Source organism: Perognathus longimembris, chromosome 2, assembly GCF_023159225.1.
Source record: "Perognathus longimembris pacificus isolate PPM17 chromosome 2, ASM2315922v1, whole genome shotgun sequence".
Taxonomy (NCBI): domain Eukaryota; kingdom Metazoa; phylum Chordata; class Mammalia; order Rodentia; family Heteromyidae; genus Perognathus; species Perognathus longimembris.
In genome coordinates this window covers 75,434,743-75,460,820 of record NC_063162.1, presented here as the reverse complement: position 1 = coordinate 75,460,820, position 26,078 = coordinate 75,434,743, and the positions used below count along the sequence as shown (strand labels likewise).

The 26,078-nt window shown below is 51.3% G+C and overlaps 1 protein-coding gene across 6 annotated transcripts in view; it reads left to right on the top strand.

Moving 5' to 3' along the window:
* Adcyap1r1 (ADCYAP receptor type I) overlaps positions 1-26,078 on the top strand; it is a 51,229-nt gene that overhangs the window by 15,759 nt on the left and 9,392 nt on the right. Inside the window, exons 1-11 of one of the 6 annotated variants that reach the window (XM_048339521.1) lie at positions 849-1,167; positions 7,345-7,452; positions 12,762-12,871; positions 13,567-13,664; positions 14,045-14,177; positions 15,068-15,221; positions 15,575-15,635; positions 16,013-16,082; positions 19,261-19,352; positions 21,966-22,049; positions 25,518-25,601. In XM_048339521.1, coding sequence (XP_048195478.1) covers positions 7,356-7,452; positions 12,762-12,871; positions 13,567-13,664; positions 14,045-14,177; positions 15,068-15,221; positions 15,575-15,635; positions 16,013-16,082; positions 19,261-19,352; positions 21,966-22,049; positions 25,518-25,601 — 983 coding nt within the window. In that variant the 5' untranslated portion in view covers positions 849-1,167; positions 7,345-7,355. Of the gene's footprint in view, positions 1-848; positions 1,168-7,344; positions 7,453-12,761; positions 12,872-13,566; positions 13,665-14,044; positions 14,178-15,067; positions 15,222-15,574; positions 15,636-16,012; positions 16,083-19,260; positions 19,353-21,965; positions 22,050-25,517; positions 25,602-26,078 lie in introns of those variants that run through there. The other 5 variants (XM_048339516.1, XM_048339519.1, XM_048339517.1 and 2 more) reach the window with 5 other exon arrangements.

Sequence of the window (26,078 nt, the reverse complement as noted above, 5' to 3'; positions counted from 1 at the left end):
GTGTTCTTACTGAGTTGTTCGGTTTGTAGCATCTTTGGCTTGTGTCACGGGTGTTTCTTGCAAAGACAGTTTGGAGGTGGACTTGCAGTTTTGTTTCTCACTCTAAGCCCTTGAATGCTGAATGGGACTTGAGCCAACCCCAGCCCTGTTCTGTCATGAGACCCAGGGAGCAGCTGAGGCCAGAGGTGGCACATGGAGGGTGAGAGCCTGTTGGGCTCTCTCTACTTCCCCTCTGCTTGGGGGGGGGGGAAAGGGGCTTGTCCACCCCTTCCTGGGTGGACCTTTATTGCTCTCATGTGGGAGCGATGGCCACAGGTAGCCCTCGGTAGTGTGTGGTCGCAGGGTGCCCCAAACCCACCAAGGAAGACACAGATGCGTGGGTCCCTGGAGAAGCCTCATGGGCATTCTGATTTATTCAAATGAAGGGGCCAAGAGATATACCCCAAAGGCGGGCACAGGAGAGGGGCCCCTGATTGGTCCCAAGGGCTGTCCCTCAAGTGATGTCAGGGGACTTCCTTTGTGGGTGGAGACCCAGCCCCCTAAGGGTTGGGTTCTGGGGTCCCCGGCCATCAGACACATGCTGGACCCCAGGGGCAGGGGCTGCCTTGCTTCTCTTCTGGTTGAAGCCGGAAGGTGGGAGGGACTACCTTCCGCAGCCCCAGGGCTGGGGGAAGGGCAGCGTCTCTAAGGGAGCCCTAGTTGCCCTTCCCCCCTTAAGGCCAAGCTAAATCCCCAACAAGAGCCAGCCCAGCCGTTGCCCAGGTCTTCTGCCCAGAGGGAAAGTTCCCTTTATGCCGCAGTGCCCTTGGGGCCAGAGCAGGAGGAAGACTGCTGTGCATGGGAATGGCTGCGCTGCTGGCAGTTGTGGGCCAAGTAGTCCCCGGGCACAGTCTGCTGGGCCAGGCACCCTGTTCCTGCTGCCCAGCTTAAAGTCCTGCGCCAGGTCAGCCAGTGCCTCCTCTTTGCAGGGTCATGGGCATCCATTGGCCTGGAAGCCTTCCATCTTAGGGAGGGCTGGCCAGCCTGGATGTCACCCTCTAGAGGACATAGATGAGGCTAGCCATGGCTGTACCAGGAGAGAAAAGATCTATGTGTTGCTATTCTCTCTTGGCTTCTGAGGCCTGCCCTGGGTGCTGAGTGCCTTGGGCCAACCCCTCCACACTGGAGGTAGGACTGGCACTCTGGGTTTGGTTTCTATCCAGCTGTATGTTTTCTGTTGTTTGGTTGTCATAGATGGGAGCCCACATCACGCTCCTAGATGGCTTGTAAAAATACAGATTGCTGGGCTCCACCTACAAGCTTCCTCATTCTTAGCCCTGGGAGGCCCTGGCTCCTGCATTCTGGCAGGTCCCCAAGTGTGTTGTTGGCCTGGGGTCCAGGCTTTAGGATCAGTTCATTCCCAAAGGGAAGGGCTTGCATTCTCCCCTACTCCTTTAACATGTACCTCATGAGTTGGGGGGGGGGGGGAACTTCATTTTATGAACAGAAGAAACCTTGGCTATAAAGTGAGTTTCCGTAAATTGAATCATTTTTCACCTTTGAATTGTATGCTCAGATGGAGGCCTTGTTCTAACAATACCGGAGCATTTCCACAGAAAGACAGTGGCTTTGTCTGTCATTCTGGTTTTCCTGGTCTCAGGAGTTTTGAACATTGTGTGGAACTGGACAGAATTATCACCATGACAACCTGAGATTAGCTTCTCATCCGGTTCCAGGCGAGAGCTAATAGCCCTGCATTCCCTCTCAGTTCGGCCTGCCGAAGTGGAGTTGGTTCCTCCCACTGTCACGATTCACTGCCACCCCCTGGCTACTTTGTGTGCAAGGTCCTAGGTGGGCACAGCTAAGAGAGTGTGCAGTGCTGCTGATGGTGTGTGCCCACTTTCCTCTGCCCACAGTGAGGCCTTTGCAGACCACGCCAGGAAGGTTCGGGAGGGCTGGTATGGAATTGGGGGCAGGGAGAGGTGCAGTGGGAGGTTTGAGTGAGGAGCCAAAAGTGGAGAGGGCTCTCAAGGGATCAAGACCTCTTCTGAGTTTTGGCTTTCTCTGGATGAGGAAAGGGAAGTGGGAACTTGGTCTTGGCCTCACTTGACCGTCACTCTCCTGAAACTCATTTCTGGCTGCGGTATTGCTGGCCTGTCCTGGTTTTCCTTTTTGTCTCCTTTGTTAGTCCCACTTCTAAATGTTGGCATTCTTTCTTCTGGAGCTAGGCCCATTTTTCTCCTTATTTTGATTTTTTGTGAGCTCTACCTCTGGTTGGATGCCCAGGGCCTAAACAGAATCCCTGCAGATCATGCCTATTCCTTTTCTGCAGCTCTAACTTGAGCTCTGGGTCCTGTTTTATTGTCCAATTACTGTTTGGGACAGTTGTCTCCTCTTGGTTCTTATCACTATCTCAAGCCAAACAACAGAACTCGATTTCCAACTTGCCAAGCCATCCCAGCATTGCTTTTCACTCAGCCATCCCCACTGTGGTAAATAGAATGTCTGTCCTTCCATCCATCCATCCATCCACCCACCCACCCACCACTCATTTATTCATCTGCCCACCCATCCACCCACCTACCCACCCATTTATCCACCACCCATCCACCCACCCCGCCCATTCATCCACCATCCATCCACTCACCTATCCATTCATACATCCACCCATCTACCCACCCATCCACCCATCCATCCAACCACCCATCCACCCACAACTCACCACCCCCACATACACCTATCCATCTGCTCCCCTAACTTCTTTTCATCCATCTATCTATCCATCCATCCATCCTAGAAATCAGTGTGATATCTGTAGGGTACTTAAGTGTTTCTGCTGTATAAGCCAGTACATCCTAGACCATGCTCCAGGAACAAGTCAACTTTAAAATCTAAAGACTTAGGAGTGTGACATTTCTTGTTTGTACATATCATAGGCCAGTGTAGTCAGCAGAGGAAGGAGTGGAACTTGGCTTCTCACAGTCAGAGATCCAGATGTTTCCATTTTGGAACATAGCTATGTTTATATGTGGCCTGTGCATGTGACTCCAAGGGCACTGTGAAGGAAGAGAGAGGAAGACAGTGGATGTTTTAGGGACTAATTTCTTCATCTTCTTGCAGTGGCTACAAACTTGGAATATAAATCACATGATATGGCTGAGCACTAAGCATCTCTGTCACACCTGCCATATCTGGCAAGTCCCATCACTGGCAACTAGACTGCCCCGCAAGCTCTTTCCATCTCATGCCATTGCTTCACATTCAGCTCTTTCATCCTCTTCTGTACCACAGTAGGTCTTTTCATGTCTGCTTTTCTGTTCTCAAAATCATGTGGTCTTAAATTCCTTCTGTGGTAGGCAGAATAAGTCTCCCTCTCACACACCTTGAGACTGCTTACAGACAGATCCATACCCAGTTCTCCACACCTATGAACATGTGACTGTACATAGCAAAAGGGACTTTGAATATGCCATAAGGTGAGGACCTTGAGATGGGGAGATTATCCTGGGTTAATCAGGTGGACTATACCCCTCATATATGTCCTTATACGTGAAAGAAACATGAAAGCCAGACAGGGAGAGAAGTTTGCTGATGCTGAGCTACTGGTTTGATGATGGAGAATGAAGTGGCCAGCAGGCCTTGGCAAAGGTACAGAGAAGGTTTTTTTTTGTTTTTTTCCTGGAGTTTCCAGAAGAATGGCAGCCCTTCTAGCACCTTGATTCTAGCCCAGGTCCCTGGCCTCCAGAGCCGCATGACAATAACTTGCAGCATGTGAAGACACTCACTTTGTGTATAAATCTTCAGCAGAAGCAATGGCCTCTCAACATTTAGCATCACATCCTTCTATACTTCTCCAGATCCTAGGCTTAGTGAGGCCCTGACTGGGGGCTTTTCTTCACTTCTGTGTGACTTTGCAGTCTGACGTGAATTTCTTAGTGCTTTTTGAGTGAATAAGGGGGAGGAAAAGGAGAAGAAGGAAAAGGGTGAGAAGAGGAGGGGAGAAGGAGAAAAGATGTCTTGAGATTTCCCAGCCACAACAAAACAGAGCTATGTTGAGTCTGGCATGCAGAACTGTCGGGGATGTAGATGCTGCGTGTATTCTGTATAGAAGGCAGGAAAACAAGTTTCTTCTCCAGTTAGAGAAACCAAAGGTTGTATTTGGAGCCCATGGCTTATCCTCCAGAGCCAGGAGTCTGTGAACTCCTCCTGGGCCAAGGACATGTCTTAGGAGCTAGGCCCTGGGTCATGGGTCTTGTTCTGGGTGTTTCTGCTGTCCTGGCTGCAGGGGCATGGGTCACAGGCATGGGACAGGAGGAAGCACCAGAGTTGTAGAGGCTGGATCATTAGTGTTTCCAGGCCATGGGGTGGAGAACTTGATGGATAGTCCTAGAGGGCTCTTTTGTTTCTTAAAATTTAACTTTATTGTCAAGGTGATGTACAGAGGGATTACAGTTACTATATACATAAGATAGTGAGTACATTTCTTGTCAAACTTGTTACCCTCTCCTTCATTTTTAGGGGGCTCTTCTCTACACCCTGGTCTTGCAAACTGGGGAGAACACACAGACATCTGACCCCCCCACAAATGGGAATTGTGGCAGAGGAAACAAAGAGCATGTTCTGGGGGCTGGTGCAGATGCTGAGGGCTGGCCACACCTTTACCTTCATTGTACTCACATGAAAACTCCAGGCCTTTGTATGTACCCTGTAGCCTCGTTGTGCAGATGGCCCCTGGTGCATAGCAGGCACTTGGAAAGTTGTCATTAAAAGCATGCAACCCCTGCCCTGCCTTCGCCTCTGCTTCCAGCCCTGGAGCCTTTCCTTCATGTATCCTGCCTGGTGTTAGATTTCTCCTTGCCCCTTAGCCCTGATCACTGGATCTTAAGCAGCCCCTGGCCTCAGCCACATCAGCTGGCCATGGTAGATGGCTGTGCCAGGGCCTAATGTTCTGCATTACAGGAACATCTGCTGGTCAGGGCTCCCAGGGCATGGGCTTAAGGCCATGCTCCACAGCCGTCTCAGAGGCACAGGCCACAGTGGCAAAGACATGGTGTTGTGTGTATTTCAAGGACACGGGATCACAGGTGCCACCTGTGAGCTGGTGAGACAGTGGTGGGCAGGAATCATCCTCAGTGTCCTGAGCTGGCCTTGTCTGGCTCTTCCTGTCCCTGCCTTCTCCAGGCCTGGTATTTAGAGTTCCTGCAGCATTCCTGGCTCTACCATCTTTCAAGAGCTGGATACCCAGGCCTGAGAGATGGAGCTGTCTGTACCCAAGCTGTGGGGGTCTTCTGGTCCCAGCAGCACATGACAGTCATGACCTTGGCAGAGGGACTGCAACCTCATGTGGCCCCTCTCTATCTTGGTGTTGGCCATGTATCCTCCAGGCCTGTCAGCAGCTGACTGCCAAGGTATCACCTCCCCGTGTAGGTCTATTTCCTCCTCCTGCCTGGATCAGTCTCCCCAGGGTAGTGACTCCCAGGGGTGCTAATGAAAGTGATGGAGTGAACATGTGCCAGGTGAGCCCTAGAACTTTCCATGTATGAACTCACTTCTCTGTCCAGCAGTCCTGAGATGGAACCACAGGGGTCCTGTGCTTCCCTCCTGGCCCACAGCCCACTGCAGATTGTCTCCCTTTCCTGATATCTCACTTCCCACTTTGCCTTCTCTGCTATGCCTTCCCTCATTGGCACTGCTCACCCCGAAGCACTGGGGACCCCAGAGTTTCCTCCTAGCTACTCTTCTCACTCGATCATCTTCCCCTGGGTGACCTCTCTCATCACTACCCTTACCGCAGAGAAGGAGAGCATGGTGGGACTGGGTAAAGGACAGGAGCTGAGGGTACCATGTTGAGAAAATGTGGTGTTCAGAGCATGAGAAATGTTTCACTTCTAACCAGGCTGGAATAGGTGATAAGGGTTGGTGGGATGTTGCATCTTTGGTGTGAAGAGGGGCATGTTTGGCAGGTAGCTGATTGTGCACTGGTGTATGAGGGGCTGGGCATGGCTGAGTGCTTCTCTCATGTCCCTGAACAGGGTGAGCTCCTCTAGTGTTGGCAATGGTCCAGGGCTGGGCTGCCACCAGCATGTGCTGTCGGTTGTGGCAGTACATTATCCAGCCAGGGCTTATTTGTTCCTAGGAGTTAGCATCAAAGAGGTCACTGCTACCATGCTGAGAATCAGTGCAAGATAAGGAAGATGATCAGATGGAAAACAACAGTCGTGAAAGGGAGAGGGCACAGCAAACAGAGGGGATCAGAGAGTCCCGTACCCCAGATCTGGAAATCCAGCCCTGAAGATCCCGGTACCTTCAGATCTGAAAATTCAGTCCTCAATCAAGATCAAGCTCTTCCTCTTCCTCACAGCCCATATCCAGCTAGCTGCCGAGCCTTACACCTCCCTAACACCTCTCAGTGTGTCCTTCCCTTCCTCTCCCTCAGCCTGACCCTGTGACATTGTGCAGGCTTCCTCATCCCTTCCCACTCCATGCCCTCCCACAGTTCCAGCCTTGGCACATAAGGCACTGCCTGGATGGTTTTCTCCTCCTGTCAGCTCCTCTTCCAAGAGCCAGTCCTCTGCCAGCTCTTGGCTCCTGGCCTTGTGGGAGGCAGGTGGGGTGTGGAGCAGACAGCCTCAGGCCGGTTCTGGGCCTCCCTGTAGGTGGGGAGGACCATTGAGAAAGAGCTGAGGCCCAAGTGTCAGGAGAAGGCAGGATAGGAGGCTAAAGAGGAGCTGGGGCAGGAAGATGAGGTCACAGGTATGGCCTCTCACCCTCAGGGATCTAGTTCTGGCTTGGAACTTCCCTGTCTCCTGGAGTGTAGGACTAGCCTGACACTTCCTGGTCCCAGAACTGTGTGGCTGGAGCCTGTGGAGGTGGAGAATCAGGTGTTTTCCTAGGGTGCTGGGGTGGTGGAGGTAGAGAATCAAGTGAGCTCCTGGGGCCTGTATCTCCCCTCCTCTCTGAGGAGTCTTCCAGGTCCATCTCTGAGCCTCCTTCAGATAGGAAATCTGGCTTTCCCTCAAGCTATTAACTGCCAGGGCCTTGCAGAGTCTGGCTTATGAGTGGTGCACATACCTAGTGTGTATGTGTGCATATGCATGTGTGAGTGCACATATGTGGTATGTGTAGAGTACATATGTATAAGCATACGTGTGTGGGGTGTGTAGGATGCATGTATGAAGCACATGTAAGTATGTAGGGTATATGGTAAGCATACATGTGCACATGTGTGGTATATGCATGAATCTAATGTGGTATGTATGGACTCATACCATGGGAACGTGTGTTACATGCCAATGTCTGGGCGTGGCATGTGTGCATGCATATAGACATGTGATACATGTGTGTATCATGGTTGTCTCCCTCCAGGCTGCCCTGGCATGTGGGACAACATCACGTGTTGGAAGCCTGCCCATGTAGGAGAGATTGTCCTGGTTACCTGCCCTGATCTCTTTCGAATCTTCAACCCAGACCAAGGTAGGTAGCCTAGTGTCTCTCTGGCTACTCTGAGCCAGCCTGGACTCAGACTTGGCCCAGGTCCTGGGAGGAGCTACTCACTGAGGACAGCAGATCCTGGGGATGGAGCCATCCTTGGGCAGATCACCGGGAGCTCCTGTCCCAGAGCACATGTGCTGGATATGGGATGTGGCTTAGGCTCATGTGAGCACTGCCATGATCCTTCGAGCTACACCTCAGGCATGGGTTGGGTGCTAGATCTCTGGTTCACCCCTGTGCCCCAACTCTCTGGTCTAGTCTACCAGATGGGAATGTGGCATGATAGACCCTTTCAGAGGAAGGGTCTCTGGATTGAATGATGTCCACATCTGGACTCACTTAGCTTAGAACTAGACTTGCGTTACATAGTAGTGTTAGCTGACATTAGATGACTCACAGACGACAGGCACACATGCTCAGACATCCTTGGATGAATCAGAATGTGGACACAATCCGAGTCTAAATCCCAGATCATTTGAGGAGCCAGGCCCTTTCAGCTGGCCACACACTTGCTGGCGAGAAAAGCATTTTCTCTATCATTGACGTCTGTGAGGTGGCTGTAAGGGCTCGGGAGAGGAGGCACTGGTGGTTTTGTTCTCCAGGGACTCCTAGCTGCCCAGGAGAGGATTCTGATACACGGATTCTGTGACTTTGGATGCTGGCTTGGTGACAGATTTACAATGACATCTTCCTGTGAGGACCCACGTGGGGGGTAGTCCCTGAGGAGCTGACTTTGAGCATGCCTGCATTTGGGGTCTCCAGATGCCACTAAAATGATGGGGGGAGGAGGTCCAGAGAATGATTTAGGAGCCTGTGGGGTAGGCAGAGTGGCTGAGGTCCATGGTGGATGCAAGATGCTCTGCCCAAAGGCAGGAAACACTGATGGCTCCAGACCCACTGGGGGGCCATCCTGTCCAAGTCTAAGAAGCACTGAAGGCAAATTCACATTGACACCTCAGTCTCCAGCATGTAGGGAAAGGGGCCTGGAGGATGCATGGGGAAGGACAGTGGCAGGTGTTGGGTCTCAGGCTTTGGTCTCTGTTCTCCTATCTAAAGACCAGAGAAAGTGGTTTTGTCTCCTATGTATTCCACTGCTGCCACCTCCCAGACCTCCTGCCAGCCCAGAAGGTGGGTAACTTTCTAGCTTTCCCAGCACCAGAGGATGGGGACTGAGTAATTTTGAAAGAGATTGGCAGGGAAGTGGTAGAGAGAGAGGCCTCATGAATGGAGGTACTATGGCCCAGTGGCCTGTCATTCAGCACCTTCCTAAAGTAGTCTTTTACACACTAACTTAATCACTTCTGTGCGAGTTGCTTTCATTCAGCCATTTATTTAAGATTTGTTGAGCATCTACTCTTAGTCAGATTCCCTGCCAGGTTGCTTCTTTTCAACCATAGCCACCACAAAAGACAAAATGAATTCACAGTAAAGTAAGATCTCCTTTACGGGCCCTTCCTCTGCCCCTCCTAGCCAGTGCCAGAAATGTTATTTACACCTGGGTCCTAATGGCTTATTAAGGCAGAGTCTTTAGCACCTCTGTTCACAGGCTTGACTGGAAGGACTTGCCATCCTCCTGGAAGGGAGGGAGGGGAGGGAGTGTAATTTCCCATTTGCTTTCTCACTACCCAGGAAGTCAGGCAGCAGTGTTGGCTGTATGGGGTCTTGGGGATGCTGCGGAAGTGAGAGCTTTCTTCCCTTTGTCTGCTGTCTCCTTCTCCTCCTCCTCCTTCTCTTCCCCGTTCTCCCCCCCATTCTGTTCTCCCCCTCCTGCCCCCTCCTTTGACTTCCTCTCCTTCTTCCCCCTCCTCCTTCTCCACTTTCCCTCCTCTTCCCTCTCCTCCTGGAAGACAGCTCTGTGTTCTGAAAGTGGAAGTAGAGGTCTCCTCTGTCCTGTGGGCCCAGCAGGGCTCGCCCCAGAGTTCAGGGGTGGGGAGGGGGAGAAAGTGGTCACTAAGAACAGACACCAACTCCAACTTCTGCTCATCTCTACATTCTCTGTCTCTTTTCCTCTGCTGCAGTCTGGGAGACGGAAGCCTTCGGTAAGAGGAACCTTGGTGAGGACAGACCACTGTCCATTTGTCCATCCAGCAGGAGCTCAGCCTCAGGAGGCCCCAGGGTCGGGTGGGGTAGCTGGCCAGGCTCCTCATGGGTCCAGTCCATCCTTCCTCCTCCCTTTCTCCATACCAACTTTGTCCTTCTGGCAATGTGGCTCAGGAAGAGGGGACACAACCCTTGACTTGTTCAGAGGTAGAAAGTCACTGGTACAGGGTTACAAAATGAGCTTGCCTGTCTACAGAGCGCATGTGTGTGCACACATGTAGGTCTCCACTGGGCAGGAGCTCACACAGACACCACCATCACTGGCTGAGATGCTGGACTATGTGTTCAGCAAGCAAGAGAACAGAGGGATCCGGTGGCATGGTGTGCAGCTGAACCATGAAGAGTTCAGGGCATGCTGTCTGGAGGTGGTGGAAACAAGATTTTGAGTTGAGAAGAAATGTGGGTTCGTTGCCAGAGTATCATGGACTTGGTGTTAATAGGAATGGAGGTTGGACTTGGTTAAGAAGGGGGTATCCAGAGTAGCATGGACATGGAATAAATGGGAATGGAGGTTGGGGGTGGGGGGAATTGGAGATAGCTTTTGGAATCCTGAGTTCCCTTTGATGGAGAATGGGCTTAGAGCTGAGGTAGAGTGCTGAGTATCAAAGAAATCCCAGGCCTCAGGCCACATTGTTCTTTGCTATTTTCTGTTCTCCCTTTCCTCCCTACCTGTGATCTTTGCCATCCTCCTGGTAGTGGCCATGTTAGCTCTCACCAGGGTAGGGTGGAGTTGCAGGCCATCCTGAGCATCATCACACACCCTCAGCCCCCGTGAGACTGGTGCTGGGAGGCCTGGATGCCAGAAGGGGAGTGGCTCCTTGTGGGGGGCTTCCTTTGACCCAAGTCCAGCCCCTCCATACCAGAAGAAGGCTTAGCCCTGGCAGGTAAACAGAGGGCAAGGCGGCAAGCCCATTAACCAAGCATTATGAGGTATGTCCACTCAGTGTCTTTGCAGGCATTGAGTTTTACTGGCTCTGACCCCATAGTTCTCTCAGATGTGGAAGATGGTCTGGGCAGCAAGAGGCTTCCAGGCCTCCCTTGTAGGCTGGGCTCTGCCCTCTGCTTTGTGCTCATTGATAGAGCTATAGGCCGTGTCCATGGAAAAATGCACCTGAGTACATAGGCAGAACAACAAAAGAAAAGCCAGGGTCTTAGGAAATCCCTTGTAGACTTCTAGTAAGCGGTCCCTGGACTCTGTGATCCCTGATGATTCTACTCCTATAGGTAGAACACACCTATTTCCTGTGCCACAGCGCCCCATGGGCCTGCTAGCATGTAGATGCTAGGCCTCACCACAGGCTCTGATTCAGTGGGCCTGGTTAGGGTCTGAGTGTGCCCAGCTAGCCAGTCTCCCAGGAAAGGTGGGGAATCTACTCTGAGGACGATGCCCACTTTGGGGACCACTATCCTGAAATTCTGTGCTCCTTGGAGTTGCCACGACAAAACAGCTTCCTGAATCTGGCACTTCACTTCAGGGTTTTGACAGCCTGGAGATTTCTATCAGAGCAACATTCATAGAGCAGGTCTGGGAACAAAACATTTATACTTTCCTGAGCCTACACTGGGTTATAAAAAGAAAAAAAGAAAGGAGAAAATAAAAGAAAGGAAATGGCGTTTCTCTGTAGGACACTTAAAAAAATGTTTTCAAAGCAGCATTTCTTTTCTCTTCCAGCTGGCTGGGTGGGCAGGGCAGAGGAAATGAGGGGTGGGAGGGTTTGGGGTGGGGGTGGGGTTGCTCCGCTGAGGTGCCTGCTCCCAGGACTTCCGGAGAACTGGAATTGAGGTTGCCAGTAGCAGCCCCGGGGCAGAGTTCCTGGAAGGAGCGCCAACCTGGCATGAAGCTGTGGGAGGGCAGCGAGCAAGTGCCTTCGTTATTTCCGGGCCTGCCTCATTTCCTCCCCAGTCTGTGCCCTGGAGAAGCAATGGGAACCAGGCTCCTCACTCTCGCAGAAACCTCCTGCCTGGCAGGGCCTCTCTGCTGCTTGCCCCAGGAAATCTGTCTCTGACTCTCTTGGATGAAGACATCTGGCCTTCAATCTTCTATCTCAACGAAGAGAGGAAGCAGATTGGAAAGGCCGAGGGTCTTCTTCCTCTCCCTTCCTGTCCTGTGTTCCCGGGACCCCCTGCTTGCCTCCTGTTCTTGTCTCTTCCCCAAGCTCCCCAGAGGCCGCCCTGGTCACAGAAGGGACAGTTCTGTTCAGTAGCATGTGTCCAAGCCCTGCCCCCCCTTTTGGCATGCATCTCTTGTTCAACTCAATTTCCTGTGAGAAGATAAGTCCTCCCCTGTGTGGAGAGAAGGGGAGCTCCTGGAAGCCAGGTGTCTATCAGGGGGTATCTGCCCTCTCCCTTGAATGTGAGGGACCCTCCTTTAGAGGCCCTTCGAAGGGAGAATGACACAGCAGTCCTGCTAAAACTGCCCCTCGAACAGCAAGAGCCATCCTGAACTCTGAGGCAGCAGTGCCTGTGTTGTGTGGCCCACAGTTACCCTCCTCCCAGGTGTCCACAACATGGGCTGAACGGCAGAAGAAAATTAAGCCATATTAGTGACAGGAAAAAGACCACCAAATCTCAAAAGGCAAAGCTTAAAACACCTGACTGTGCAGTTTAATAAGGTTTCACTGAGTGGGCCAGTGGGAGTCTGTGCCTGTCAATCAAACAGGCCAGCCATGCCCTCACAGGTTCCCAGCCACTGGGGGACTGGGGCTCTGATGAGAAGTCCTGTCTAGCGGCAGGCTTGAGGGGTGCCTGGGATCCAGCCTTGCTGTAACCAACCTGGTGGCTCACCCTGGAGCCAGGGCCCTGTCTTGGGGTAGAGGTTTTCAGTCCACATTCATGGTTAGCACAGAAGTTGGTTTGCACACTGCATGATATGCTGACCCAGGATTTGGGATGTGCCCTATCTCTTTCTTGGTGAACATTTGGGAATTTTCCAGAAGGGACACAGACATGTTGGAAAGCACGGGCTCAGAACTTTGCCCTGGTTAAGGGCTCAGCCTGCCCCTTCTCACCTCTACCACTAGGAAGTACTGAAGGCCGAGCTCCAGGTTTGGAATCACTGACCCCTGGACCTTATGTCCCAGGGCTCCTAGAAGGGCACTAGGCTACTTGTGAAGGCATTTTACATATGAGTTTCAGGGTGCTCTTTAGTTTTTTGAACCCAGTGCCTTACTGGAGTTTTCCTATTGACACAGATGCAGGGGTGGTGAGCCGGAACTGCACAGAGGATGGCTGGTCTGAGCCCTTCCCACATTACTTCGATGCTTGTGGGTTTGATGACTATGAGCCTGAGACTGGGGACCAGGTAAATGTCAACACCTGTCCTCCAGAGGTGGTGGGGTAGGGGAGGAAGCTCAGGGCTCTAGGCAGTAGTCTAGAGTTCCTGCTATATACAGGCAGTGGTCTGGAGTCCCTGCTGTATACAGGCAGCAATCTGGAGTTCCTGCTATATACCATGCCAGAAGCACAGAGAGTAGGATTTTTATTTATCCCACTAAGGCAGAGAAACCCTGATGTGCCACTACCTATGGGTTCCCCCACACCCTGGCTGCTGTCCGTGGGCATTGGCCTTCTGGGTCATAACCCAGAAATTCAAGGATTAATTCTGGGGCTAGCAGGGGCTTCCTGAACCCTTCCCTAGGCTCAACTGCTCTCCATTCTCACTGGTCAGCACACTTACATGTATTGAGCCTGTGCTGAATGCCAGAACACCGGCCCTATGCAGAGGAGACTAAGCAGCTCCACTAGCTGCTAGTAGGATGGGCTGTGGGAGGCAGGACTGAGAGAGGGGGAGCTGGGCCTGGTGCTTGGAGGCTGGGTGCAGGTCCTGAGGGCCCACGGTAGACCCTGTGTGGAGTTTTTGTGTATTGGGGGCCCACAGCAAGCCCTGCATGGAGCTTGTGTCCTGGGAGTCCATGGCAGGCCTGGCTCAGAGGCTGGGTGCAGGTTCTGGGGGCTCACAGCAGGCCCTGTGTGGAGCCTGTGTCTTGTGTCCTCTAGGACTATTACTACTTATCAGTGAAGGCCCTCTACACCGTCGGCTACAGCACCTCCCTCGTCACCCTCACCACTGCCATGGTCATCCTGTGCCGCTTCCGGTGAGACCCCCTAAACGCTGCAGCAAGTGTGCTCAGAACTCACTCCCATGTCAGTCCTTGGAAGTCCCCCTGACCTTTAGCATGGTAGGTGGAAACCTCACCCTTGCAAGGGCAACTGACCTATCTAGGTTAACACAGCCAGGTGGATGCAAGGCAGGATGCCTGTCTTGCTTGCTTTGATCTTCCTGGTCTAGATAGACAGAAGCTGCCAGAGGGAGCTGTATGCCAGTGGGGATGGAAAGACAAGAAGGGGGTTGATTGGTCAAGGTGGGCACCTTTCTGAGATGAGCCATGAGTAGACCTCGAGCATCCCCAGAGTGGGGGGTATAGAGGCTATGGGCTTGAGACTCATATCTCCTTCCTCCCTGGCCATCACCTAGGAAGCTGCATTGCACCCGAAACTTCATCCACATGAACCTGTTTGTGTCCTTCATGCTGAGGGCCATCTCTGTCTTCATCAAGGACTGGATTCTGTATGCTGAGCAGGACAGTAATCACTGCTTCATCTCCACCGTGAGTGAGCCTGGGACCTTGGGGACACTGTCAGACAGGCCCTCCACCCCCAAGACCCCTGAAGGCAGGTCCTACAATCCTGGGACCCCTGCAGACAGGCCCTTCAACCGCCCCTTGTGCCAGCAGCCCCAGTCTCCCTGAAGGTGCTGTTCCCAATAATTGAGGAAGCCTGAGAGAAGTTGCCAAGTAGTCATAAGTAATCCATATGTGATGTTACCCTAGACACATTCCTTCCCTCTTTTGGGCCTTGCATTGGGAGCACATTCCAGGAAGGTGAGGCAAAGATTCAAGGTTCACTTCAAGGAGGAAACTGAGGCTCAGAGGGGTCTTGCCCAGCCCGTAGTTGTTAGTCAGCTGTGTAGCCCCTATGATTCACCTGATCATTGTCTGTGATCTTTCCATCCCCTTCCCCTCCCCCGTCATTCACTGGTCACTGGCTGTGGTCTTTTACTCAGAGCAATATGAAATCCTGGGCCTGGCTAGTAAGGTATGCTTGGAGGCTCTCTGAGAAGAGATTTCTGGAGACCAGAGTATGTCTCCTTTACCTGTGAGTGATCCAGCTCTTCATTTTGCAAGGAGCCTTCTGTAGGGATCTTGTGCTGCTTCTGTCCCTCCACCCCTGCCCTGGTGGGGTGGAAGGGCCTGGTATCTTATGTCTCCCTTCTAGTGCTTGTCTGTTTTGCCTCCCTGAGAAACTTCAATTCACAGGATGCTCTAGAATCAGATCTGCCATCCAGGAGCATTGAATCCCCAGATCCCTGTGGTGTTTGAGCCTGAGCAGGCCAGAAGTGAAGAGCCCTAGGACTTGCCTCTGTCCTGTGGGGCTAGATTGCCCTGGGTTTGCATGGAGATAGGCAAGAGCTCACCCCTCCTGCTCTGCTGTCCTGCAGGTGGCTTGCAAGGCTGTCATGGTTTTCTTTCACTACTGTGTGGTGTCCAACTACTTCTGGCTGTTCATCGAGGGGCTATACCTATTCACGCTGCTGGTGGAGACCTTCTTCCCGGAGAGGAGATACTTCTACTGGTACACAATCATTGGCTGGGGTAAGTCACTGCTGCCCGGCATGGGCTGTGGTCTGAGGCTCAGATGTGGCTTTGGTCCTGGCTTCAGGGGTTACCAGCTGAGGAGGGAGCCCTGCCTGAGTCAAAGGCCACCTGTCTTTGCTGAACCCTTTTTGTTTCATTGCCCTGAGACAGGGGACCCTGTCCAAGGGAGAAGTTGTACCCTAGGAACATTGCTGAGCAATGAGGCAGCCCAAGTCCTGTCCTCGACTGTGAAGGAGCAGCACACACCTCTCAGAAAGTCTGGATATGAGGGGCAGTGTGGGACCCAGGAACTCCCAGTGCTAGGGGACAGAGGCCTCTGTTACCATGATACCCTTTGCTTGTTTTCCCAGGAACCCCTACTGTTTGTGTGACAGTGTGGGCCACTCTGAGGTTCTACTTCGATGATACAGGGTGAGTATAAACCCAGGTCAGGGCCAGAGTGGAGCAGGTCCTCCCCCAGGTCCTCCATGGTGTCTGGCTTCACAGGAACTGTCTGGCTACCCATCTAGCCCCAGGTCCACATGGTCCCCAGGTCCTCTGGTCTGCAGGGGATACATGGGGTCCTCTGAGAACTCCATTGCTTTACAGGGCATGGGAGGGAAAGGGCCAGGGCCAGATGAAAGGCTGTACAGCCAGGGCCTGACCTCTGTAACACAGAGCTCTCCTAGGAAAGCCAGCCCCTCCTCGGGAAATGGACAGAGCACAGGAAACCAGCTAGCTGGGCAGTGTTCTGAAGGTGCTTGGCCTGACACCTGAATACAACTCTTTCCTCTCTGCACATCTTTCAGCTGCTGGGATATGAATGATAGCACGGCTCTGTGGTGGGTGATCAAAGGCCCCGTGGTTGGCTCTATCATGGTGAGTGTCCTTGGGGCAAAGAGGAGGGTTAGGAGGAGGGCCTGTGCAGAAGGGCAGGGAAGGAGGGAGCTGAAATGGTCAGCATAGATGAGCTTTCTTTTCCTCGTGCAACATAGTATTCTGCAACACGGATAGACAGGTCACTCAGCCCCTCCCTACTGGGGCCTAGGTACTACCTGTATGATTTCAGATAGAACCTCAGTCTTTAAATCCAGAACCAGCCTTGGATTGTGATACTCTACCAACTGCCTAGCTGGGGGTTATAGGCACAAGCTATCCCACCCAGCTTGCTTTCTGAAATAGAGCCTGGCTAACTTTAGCCCGGGCTAGCTTTGAGCTGTAATCCTCCCATCCCACCTCCTGTGATGCTGGAACTAATAGAGGTGCACACTTCTTCACTGAATACCTTTGGGATATTTTTAAGCTTTCTTCCTTGTTCTTGTTAGGTTCATATCTAGGAAGTCCCCCAGTTTGGGGTTGTGTAAAGTCTAAGAACATTCTTTCATTGTGTTTTCTGATGGGTTACTGCGAAAGTTTAGGTAAATTATTGGCTTTTGTTTTTTGTTCTTTCCTTAAATGTGTTTTCAAACTTTCTTATTAGTTCTTACCCCTTTTAATGTGCTTCACATGGGATTTCTATGTAGAAAATTATATAATCTGCAAATAAAAACAGTTTTTCCCTTCCTTTCCAACATTTGTCCCTTTTGTTCCTGTTTTTGACTTTGGTATTTGGCAGTTACTCTGCATCGAATTGTGAAAGTCTCTCTTCCCAGCTGGTTTTAGTATCCTCCCCACCCTCCCCCGAATTGTAGGCTTGAGCTCAGAGCATGGGTGCTGTCCTTAAGCTTTTAGATTAAAGGCTAGTACTTTGCCCCTTGAGCCACAGATCCACTTCTGGCTTTTTGCTGGTTAGTTTGAGATAAGTCCCATGGGCTATCCCTGCTTAGGCTGCTTTCAAACCTGGGTCCTTAGATCTCAGGCTTCTGAATAGCTATGATTACAGGCGTGAGCTACGGTGCCTGACTATATTTTTTGTTTTGTTTTTTAAAAGTCAAGTAGAGTTCTGACTTTTATCAGTTGGGTTGTGGATACACTCATTGATGGGGGTCATACCCCTAGTGATCAACATTTACAGTATTTCAGTTATTTCACTGTGAACACTGCCAGATGGAATGCATTTGTGCCTAGCCTTGAATACATGCAAATATGTCTTTGAAACCTTTGCAAATAGTATATTGGAGACAAAAGATGCATTTGTTTAACATTTTTGCAGATGGAAAATCACCCTCTGTGGGCAAGGTACAAGATGCTAACCTCTAATACTTCTGTCTTTGCTGATATTTCTGTACTGAGCTATTTGCTGCCTTGTAGGGGACAATGGAAACTTGTTGTTTCAACTGATATTTTGACAAATATTTGTAGGTTTCATCCAAGGAATCTTGGATGAAATCTTTGTCACTATGATTTGTTTTCTCTTTTAGTACCTTGCTAAATTGCTTATTAATGTTTTAATTAAACTCTGTGGGGTGTGTGTGTGTGTGTGTGTGTGTGTGTGTGTGCATGTGTGTGTAGGTGTTATTCTTTTCTGGTTTTATTTATTTTATTCTTATTTTTAATTTATTTTTATTTTTTGGGACAGAATTCTAGGGCCTGGAATTCAATATCCTCCTCTTGCTTGGATTGTAGATGTGCAGTGCCATACTTGGTTTTTCTTTCTTTTCTTTCTTTCTTTCTTTTTTTTTTTTTGTAGCTGGGTTTTGTTACCCTTGTAGGTAAATAGAAATTGTCTTTTGATTTGCTCTGAAACAATTAAGCGCATGTAAATTACATCTTTTTTTTTTTTGATGTTCATAAAACTATCCTGGCCTGATGCCTTTTCATGCATATATCTTTGAGTACTTTCAAAAATTTCTGAGGTTGTTGCTCCAGCTGAGATTTTTGATCAGATCCATATTCTCCTAGGATGTAAAACATATCTCTTGTCCTCTTTCTCATGCCTGATTGTCGAATTGTAACTTTTGGATTGAGAAGCACTTGCTGAGCTAATTGTAGACATGTAGCAGAGAACAAGAGGGACAGAGGAGGAAGTATGTGTCACCTTTCTGGTTGGGCTATAGAAGCAAAGGAATGAAACAAACATTAAATATTTTCATGGATCGAGGCTCTTATTTTGTCCAGTTTCTTTCTTAGGAAGAAAGGCTTTTATTTTGTCCAGTTCCTTCCTCCTTTCCTTCCTTCCTTCCTTCCTTCCTTCCTTCCTTCCTTCCTTCCTTCCTTCCTTCCTTCCTTCCTTCCTTCCTTCCTTCCTTCCTTCCTTCCTTCCTTCCTTTCTTGCTTTCTTTCTTGCTTTCTTTCCCTGTGTTCATTTCCTTCTTGTGTAGGTTGAATTTGTGGTGATCTTTCTCTGGCTTTGTTATTTTTTAGCAGCTATTATTTTTTAGTTAGATCGGCTTTAGGTTCTCAGTCTTTTTCTCTAAGGATGGCTTTGGCTGCACCCCAAAGCTGTCCCTGCACCGTCTTGTGTTGTTCCTTGTTTTGTTTCTATTTATTTGCTCCCAGCCTCCGCCTCTCCTGCTCCACACACAGCTTCCCACTTTGTTGAGAAAGCCTTTGTGTCAGATCTCTGGAGCAGGCAAGTGCTGCAGTGTGCAATTAGCAAAGCCTCTGCCTGTCCCCGCTGCCTCCCCACATGTCGTGACTCTGATCTTGGAGTTTCCTTCTGTTTTTATTAGACAAGGTCTGGTTATGGAGCTCAGGCTTGCCTCAAACTCATGCTCCCCCTTCACTCAGCCTCTCAAGCCTCCAAGTGCTGGGATTATAGGTGTGAATGACTATGCTCAGAAGAACTTGGAGGAGGTTTTCCAGAAGGAGGCTGTTACCTCGGAGGTTGCCTCTTCCTCTCTTTCAAGTTCTGGTTTTTCTGTCACTCCAATCCTACTTTCTTTCTCTTTCCAGACATTGCTTACTTGCCTGGCTCATGCATGGCAGTCTTTTTACTCCTGTGGACCTCTGTTCCTTCACTTCCATGGCTCTAGGGGAGCCTGGGGTTGGCATATGAGGGTTCTCCTGCCACCATCTTGAATTAGAAATCTGGGTGGGATCTTGAGTGTCCTGGGGGATAGTTGATAGTGTGAGCCTTGCCCATAGTCATTTCCACCTGCTGCTCTTTGCTCCACAGGTTAACTTCGTGCTTTTCATCGGCATCATCGTCATCCTTGTGCAGAAACTTCAGTCTCCAGACATGGGCGGCAATGAATCCAGCATCTACTTGTAAGTACCACCATGTGAAAGCCATTTCTGACTGCCACATGGGCCCTACACTAGGCTTGCAGGCAGGATGAGGTGTGGTCCTTGCTGACTGGGTGAGCTAGCTTCCTGATTAAACTGCCTCTGAAATAGAGTTGCCCTTCCTAGAACCTCCCACCTTCCAGCCAATCTAGAACCTTCCCATCCATTGACATGACAGGGGAATGACAGAGAGAAAGAGATGACAGAGCCGGTGTGATTCTAGAAGATCTAAAGTAGAAAACATCAAAGTCCCTAGAGTGGCTAAGGACTTGGTTATTTGGAGATGAGTTTCCTTTGGGGATACTGGTTCTGTGGGAAGCTTGTGAGTACCATTGGGTACACGGATGCCTGACAGTCACCCTCCCCCAATGTGTAGATGCTGGTCAGGGCCACTGACCCATCATTTGGGTAGGTGTCCCATTGAGGTAGACTGCAAAGAGATTCGTTCTCTCCTTCCCCTAGGCTAGCTCCTCCACCTCTGTGTCTTTTTGGTCCTGTTTCCTCAGTATCCTCCTCCTCTGGCTGAGGGATATCTGCTTCATTTGTGGATTTTGGGTTTGAGGACATCTCTTACCACATGAGGCCTTCTCCACTTCCACAGCCATTTGATTCGCAAATCGCATGTTTGGAGTTGGCTCTAGGCTATGCCCCTCCCTTCCCATCCTGAAATCATTTCCCCTCACCTTGCTGGCCTCTGGAAGTAGAGCATGCCCAGCTGGGATGTGGGACTATTTCAGACAAGGAGGAAGGCTGGTGGCTCCATGTGGCTGGCTGGAGGCCTGGCACAGGCAGTTCTTGCAGCTTGACAGGAGCTGTGGGATTGTCACAGAATAATTAGTACCTGGTTCTGTCTTCATCAGACACCCAACTTGGTGTTGTACACCTTGATGTCTGTCCAGGAAGAATGAGTTGGGTGGCAGTGAGGCCCTGGCAGAGCCCTCCCTAGTACCCCAGCCCTTCTCTGGGGATAGGTGAGAGGAGGGTGGGATGGCTCAGAGACGAAGACCTAGGTCCTTCCCTGGGCTCCTTGGGGAACCCTGGGGGAAGTGGAGCTTGCTCTCAGTCTGCTTGGCCAGTCTGGATCCTTCTCTGATCCCCAGGGGGCTGGGGCTGGATAGTGGTAGGGGCAGTTAGCCTAGCATCTGGGCAGTTTACCCCATTTTCTCTGCCTTTTCAGTCATTGCAATATATTGGAAATGAGGGAATTTTTTTTTGGTTTCAATTTGCTGTCCATTTTCCCATGCTTTTGGAAATTTTTTTTTTACCATCCTTCACTTCTATGTGTCTGTTCCATAGTAGAAAATTGTTACATTAATGTAAATCAGCATGTGTTGTTTGGGCTAGCCCTCTGCTGCTATCTGCCCTGCCCTATAGAGATTGTCTCTTTCCACTTCTCAGGGAATCACAAGAGAGGGCCCTGCTCTTCCCTCAGTTCACTGTCCAGTGTCTGAACCCATGTCTTTGTGTCCAGCCTCAGTTTCTCCTGTTGATTTTGGCCTGGCTTCTTCACTGAGTCACCTCTGGTATTTGGTCCTGGGGGCAGCTCAGACAGACTGGAACTCTGGAACTTTCTGGAACTCTGCCACCTTCAGTCTCCTCCCCTTCTTGGGAGGGGTTGTTTCTTCTTCTGAAGACCCCAGGACTTCATCTTTGGCTTGGATCTTCTACCTCCTTCCCCACCCTCCAGCATGTGCAGGGACACACACATAGGGACTCAGTCTTGGTCCAAACAAAGCTGGCCACATTTAGTCAAAACAAAGCTAGTCACAATTAGTTGGAGTAGTGTAGAAATATCTTACAAGCTGAGCAAGCCCTGTATGTAGAGAAAGACAAATATCTGCTGGTCTCAAGCTCCAGATATGAAAATTACAGATGCATAGGTAGGTAAGCAAGGTGGAGGCTGAGGCTGGATAGGGGACCAGCTTGACTTGTTGAATTCAGCCCTGTGCCTGAATGTTTCCAGGATGGGGAGACCCTGTTGGCAAGTGTGAGATTAGTTCAGTAATGCTAGGCACCTAGAACACTTGATAGGAACCTAGAACACTTGGTAGGGGCTGAGAATATTTGATAGGAACTCAGAATACTTGATAGAGACCCAGAACACTTGATAGGGGCCAGGAACAGTTACACTTGTTAGGGACAGAGAATACTTTATAGGAATCAAGAATACTTGATAGGGACCCAGAACACATGATAGGGACTGAGAATACTTTATAGGGGAGCTGAGTAAGGTGTGTGAGATGGAACCCCATTTTTTAGTTTGAGAGTTTCTTGTAGGGATCCATGAGCCCTGCAGGAGGGATGGGGCCACAGCTGTGGTGCGGGCAGCCATGTGCCCAGACTTGACCACAGCTGTCTCCCTGGCCTCAAATTCTCCATGCTGGAAGCTGGGTCTGACCTAGCACATGACAAAGGCCTCCTGGAAGAAGAGACCTGGCCTGAGGAGGGAGGGGCTGCATCTGCATGGGGACGAGGGAAGAGCCTGGTGGTGGGAGGCTGGAGATGGCAGGTGTGGAGGGAAAGGGAGACCCCAGGGCCATGCCTGGCTCCTAGGTTGTTCCACAACAGCTCTCTGGTTTTTTCCTCTGTTTCCAGAACAAACTTAAGCCTGGGAGTCCCCAAGAAAGCCCGAGAGGACCCCCTGCCGGTGTCCTCAGACCAGCATTCACCCCCTTTCCTGTAGGTTGGTTCCAGCTGCTCAGATGATAAGGGCTTGTCTTCCTTCCGTAGACCATCATACCTCAGAAGGACCCACTGGGGTGTTGGGCCCTGCAGGGCCAGCAGTACCCAGCTCACCCCCATCTTGCCTGCCTGACACTCCTGGTAGAATGACTGGCCAGCCATGGGGTCAAGGGCTATATCAAGGCTCAGGGAGACTTGGGCATGGGCATAAGTTAGCAGGAAGCCTTCATCCTGAGGCAGCAGGGCTGGCTCCTGGGACAGGCAGGGTAGGGCAGGGCAGGTGGGCCAGCCACTGCCTGAGGACCAAGGTTTCCCTGTGCACTGCTATGAGGGCCTCTGGTTCTGAAATGGGAGGATGGAGGTTTCTAGGTGATGGAATTGTGCAAGAGGAGCCACCGCCTCACTTTGCAGATCTAGTGGTCCCAGGCTGGCTCTCATTGGGAGATAGGCACTGGCAGCTGCCTCTTGAGCCTGGAAAACTAAGCTGCAGGGGAATGGAACAAGGGCTTGTGCGCAAAGCCCAGCCGTCCATCTTCCATCTTCGACTGCATCTACCACAAGGCTGTCCCTGTAGGTCAGGGGAGGTAGTAGGCGGTTATCACCCTTCACTCTCATTTTGCAGATGGAGAAACTGAGGCCCAACACAGGGCAATGACATCACCTAAGATCACATAGCAAGTCAGTGGCCTGGCTCCCACTGTCTGAGAGTACAGAGCTACTGGTCCGTCCAGAGCTCCTGGGGGAAGCATTGGGGGTGGGCAGGGAAGCTCACAGGATCTTCGGAGCCCTATGCTGCCAGTGGAGTGTTAAAGTTCCAGGGAGCACTTCCTGGAGTTGGGGCTGGATTCTGGGATGCACAGCATCCTAGCTCCTGGGGGTCCCGGTGGGGTAGAGGTTCAGCCGTTTGCAGATCTTAGGATCAGAGCTGAAGGTGGTGTTGCGTGCTGGGGGCCTCCACGGGCCTCTGTTCTGCTGAGTGCTTCCGAGGGTGTGCCTGGCCACAGAAGTATTCGTGGCATTTGGTCACTATAGAAACCTTGTGCTGGATCCCTGGGGACAGATGGAAGTGGCAAGGCTCAGCATGGCTTCGACCTTCCTGTGACACACAGCACAGTTATCCCAGAGCTGGGTCTGGAAGCCATGGCTCCCTGATTGGCAGAGAGAGGCTTCAAGGGGAGCAGGGGGCTCCTGCCTTCTGATTCAGACTGCTTTTCAGGCAGCTTCACCCAACCCCCTTGTCTGAGGTTCTTGTCCTCCCTCGGAGCCAGCTCAGAGCTGACCTCCACAGCTCCAGGCCTCTCTCTTCCTGTGGATGGACCTCCTTTCCCTTTCCCTAATTGTCCTGAGACTCTCGCATCTCAGTCTTTCTCACGCTCCTGGGCTCCTGGCTCTGCTGCTCTGCCACCGGCTGGTTGATTGCTTTGCAGCTTGTCCCTTGCAGTCATAGGAGGCCTGAGGAGTGGTGGTGGTGTTGTGGGGGCTGCTTCTTTTCTTTCTCTAGATTCAGTTTCCTTGAGAACTCTCCCTTGTCACCTGTTCCCCCTGCCCTCCCATCCCAGCAAACTTGCCACTTACAGCTCTTACGAACACTTTTAAGAAATCTTTTATAAACCAGAGGCACCTGTGTTTACTGTGGAACTATCTCAGGTCTAGGAAGGGCAGGCATACTTGGGAGCTAAAGAAAGAGGATACTCAGAAAATACAGTGTTCAGGCTGGGTATTGGCATCCTGTACAGGCCACAAACACAGTAATGTGCCCTTGTGTCCACCATCCATCCAGCTGAGGCTGAAGAGTCACTGGCCATCCCTTCAAGTATGGGAATGGAGCCTTTCCTATAAACTCAACCATGTTCTTTTAACCAGTGAGCAAAGCATCCTTAATTGCCTCTGCCTCTGTGTACATACAAGAAAGACCGTTGGGCTTGGTGCCTAAACTCAGGCCTGTAATCCTAGTTACTCAAAGAGGCTAAGATTTGGAGGATCACAGTTCAAAGTAAGCCTGGGCAGAAATTCTCAGAGACTCCATCCCCAAGATAACCAGCAAAAAGCCAGCTGGATGCTTGGCTCAAGTGGTAGAGTACTAGCCTAGCCAGCAAGCTGAGCAAGTATGAGGTTTGAGTTCAAGCTCCAGTGTTTACTGGGGACACATGAAAACTTCTCAGGTGCATACACATTTCATAATGGTTTCCTGAGCCTGACTCCTGTGTGTAGCCCCTGGAGGGGAGGTTGTTAAAGTGCAGATTCTGAGCCAGCAGGTTGGCAGTTGGGTTTTCATTTCTTCAAAGCTCTCAGCTAGGTCCGTGCTGCTGGTCTGGGGACCACTCACAGCATGGAACCACACCTCACATTTCTCCTGTGCACGATGGGCCCATTAACCCCACCTCAAGGTTATATGTATGGAGAGGACAGAAGCCTGGAGAGGCACCAATGTGTCCTATTTGCCAACGGGTCTACAGGGATTTATCGGTTCCCCTGCTTGTACAGGAGTCTCTGCACCTGTTGGGTGGTGCCACGTGGTCTGTGGGCAAGTAACTTGTTGTCTAAGTTGCCACAGCCATCTCTGAAAGGAAGAGAAGCGTCTGTGGCTCATTCCAGCTCAAGCTTGGGCAGGACCAGAAAGGGCTAGCGAGAGGGAGGTGCAGCTCAAGGCCATGGAGCATTTCACTGCCCAGGAGAACCTGGAGCTAGGCTGGCCACTTCCTCAGGGAGGTTTCTGCAGACCCCAGGGTCCTAGGGTGATGCCTGTAGCCCTTGCCCAGTGACCTTTGAGAATCTGTCTGGTGTCACTCTCCATGACAGCAGTATCCTGCATCTGTATGGTCAACCCATGGTCACAGGTGGCTGTGGAGCCCTGAAGTTGTGGCTCGAACAAGTAAGGAAGTGCTTTCTTTGTAGATACAGTTTTAACTGATGTGAAGCCAAATAGGTGAACAGTGTAGGGAAGTGTTCATCACAATCCCCTCAAGCTGACCTTCCTCTGCTCCTCCTGTCTGTGCTCACATCCTGGGAGGGAGGTTTGGGTTGGAGGAGAGAGAGGATAGGGGACACCAGAGGACACCAGGGGAACTTGACCACCAAGGCCAGGGCTGGCCAGTGGTTCTGGTGCTGGGTGGTACGTGAGGTCCAAGGCATGTTTCCAGCTGCTTTGGCAGGGTGGGCTCTGAGCTTGGGGCTGGTTGATTGCCTGGGCACAGCCTGGCCCTGTCTAGAACCCATACCCATGAGTGGTGGCAACGCAAGTGCTCACATGTGCAGATGTAGCTGTGCACACACGTGTACGTGTAAGGGTATTGATTTCTTTGGATCTTGTCTTGGCCCTTAGCTTCCTCACTCTCCTCCACAACTGTCCTGGTCCTCTCCATCCCTTCAGCTTCTCTGCCCACTCTGAGTCTCCCCAAATCCCTCCTCAGTTTTGTTTCTGCCCAATGGCCCAGCTGACAGAAGTGCTAATCTTGTCGCACCCAGCAGCTGCGTGCAGAAATGCTACTGCAAGCCACAGCGGGCTCAGCAGCACTCTTGCAAGATGTCAGAACTGTCCACCATTACTCTGTAAGTGTGTGTGGCCATGGCTGTGGCCGGGAGTCATGGCTGGGAGGGGGACGCATGCTGCCGCGGCCGCTGTCTTGAGCTTGCGTCCTGCCAGGCTGGAGGAGCGTGGAGGCTGCTAGGCCTCTGCGCCTGCCCCGCTGTTGCATGTGGATGTTGTGTGTCTTGTGAGTCCTCTGCAGTCTCGTGGGAGGGTGGGCAGGGCATGGGGATGGACCTTGGCATTACAGATGCACCGGGGGCCTGGCCGGGCCAACAGGGAAGAGAGGCAGGATATCTACTGCCTCTTGTGTGGCCTTCCCAGATTCTTTGCTTCCCTGGACCTCAGTCTTTGTAGCTGCAAACTATTTCTCAGAGCTTAAATCTATAGAGGCTACTCACATTCTGTTGGGACCTTTAGAATCTGTTGCTTGTGAGCAGAGAAGGGGCAGGGTGGCCAGCACGCAGGACCTCCTTCTGGGTCAAACCTCCTCTTGAAGA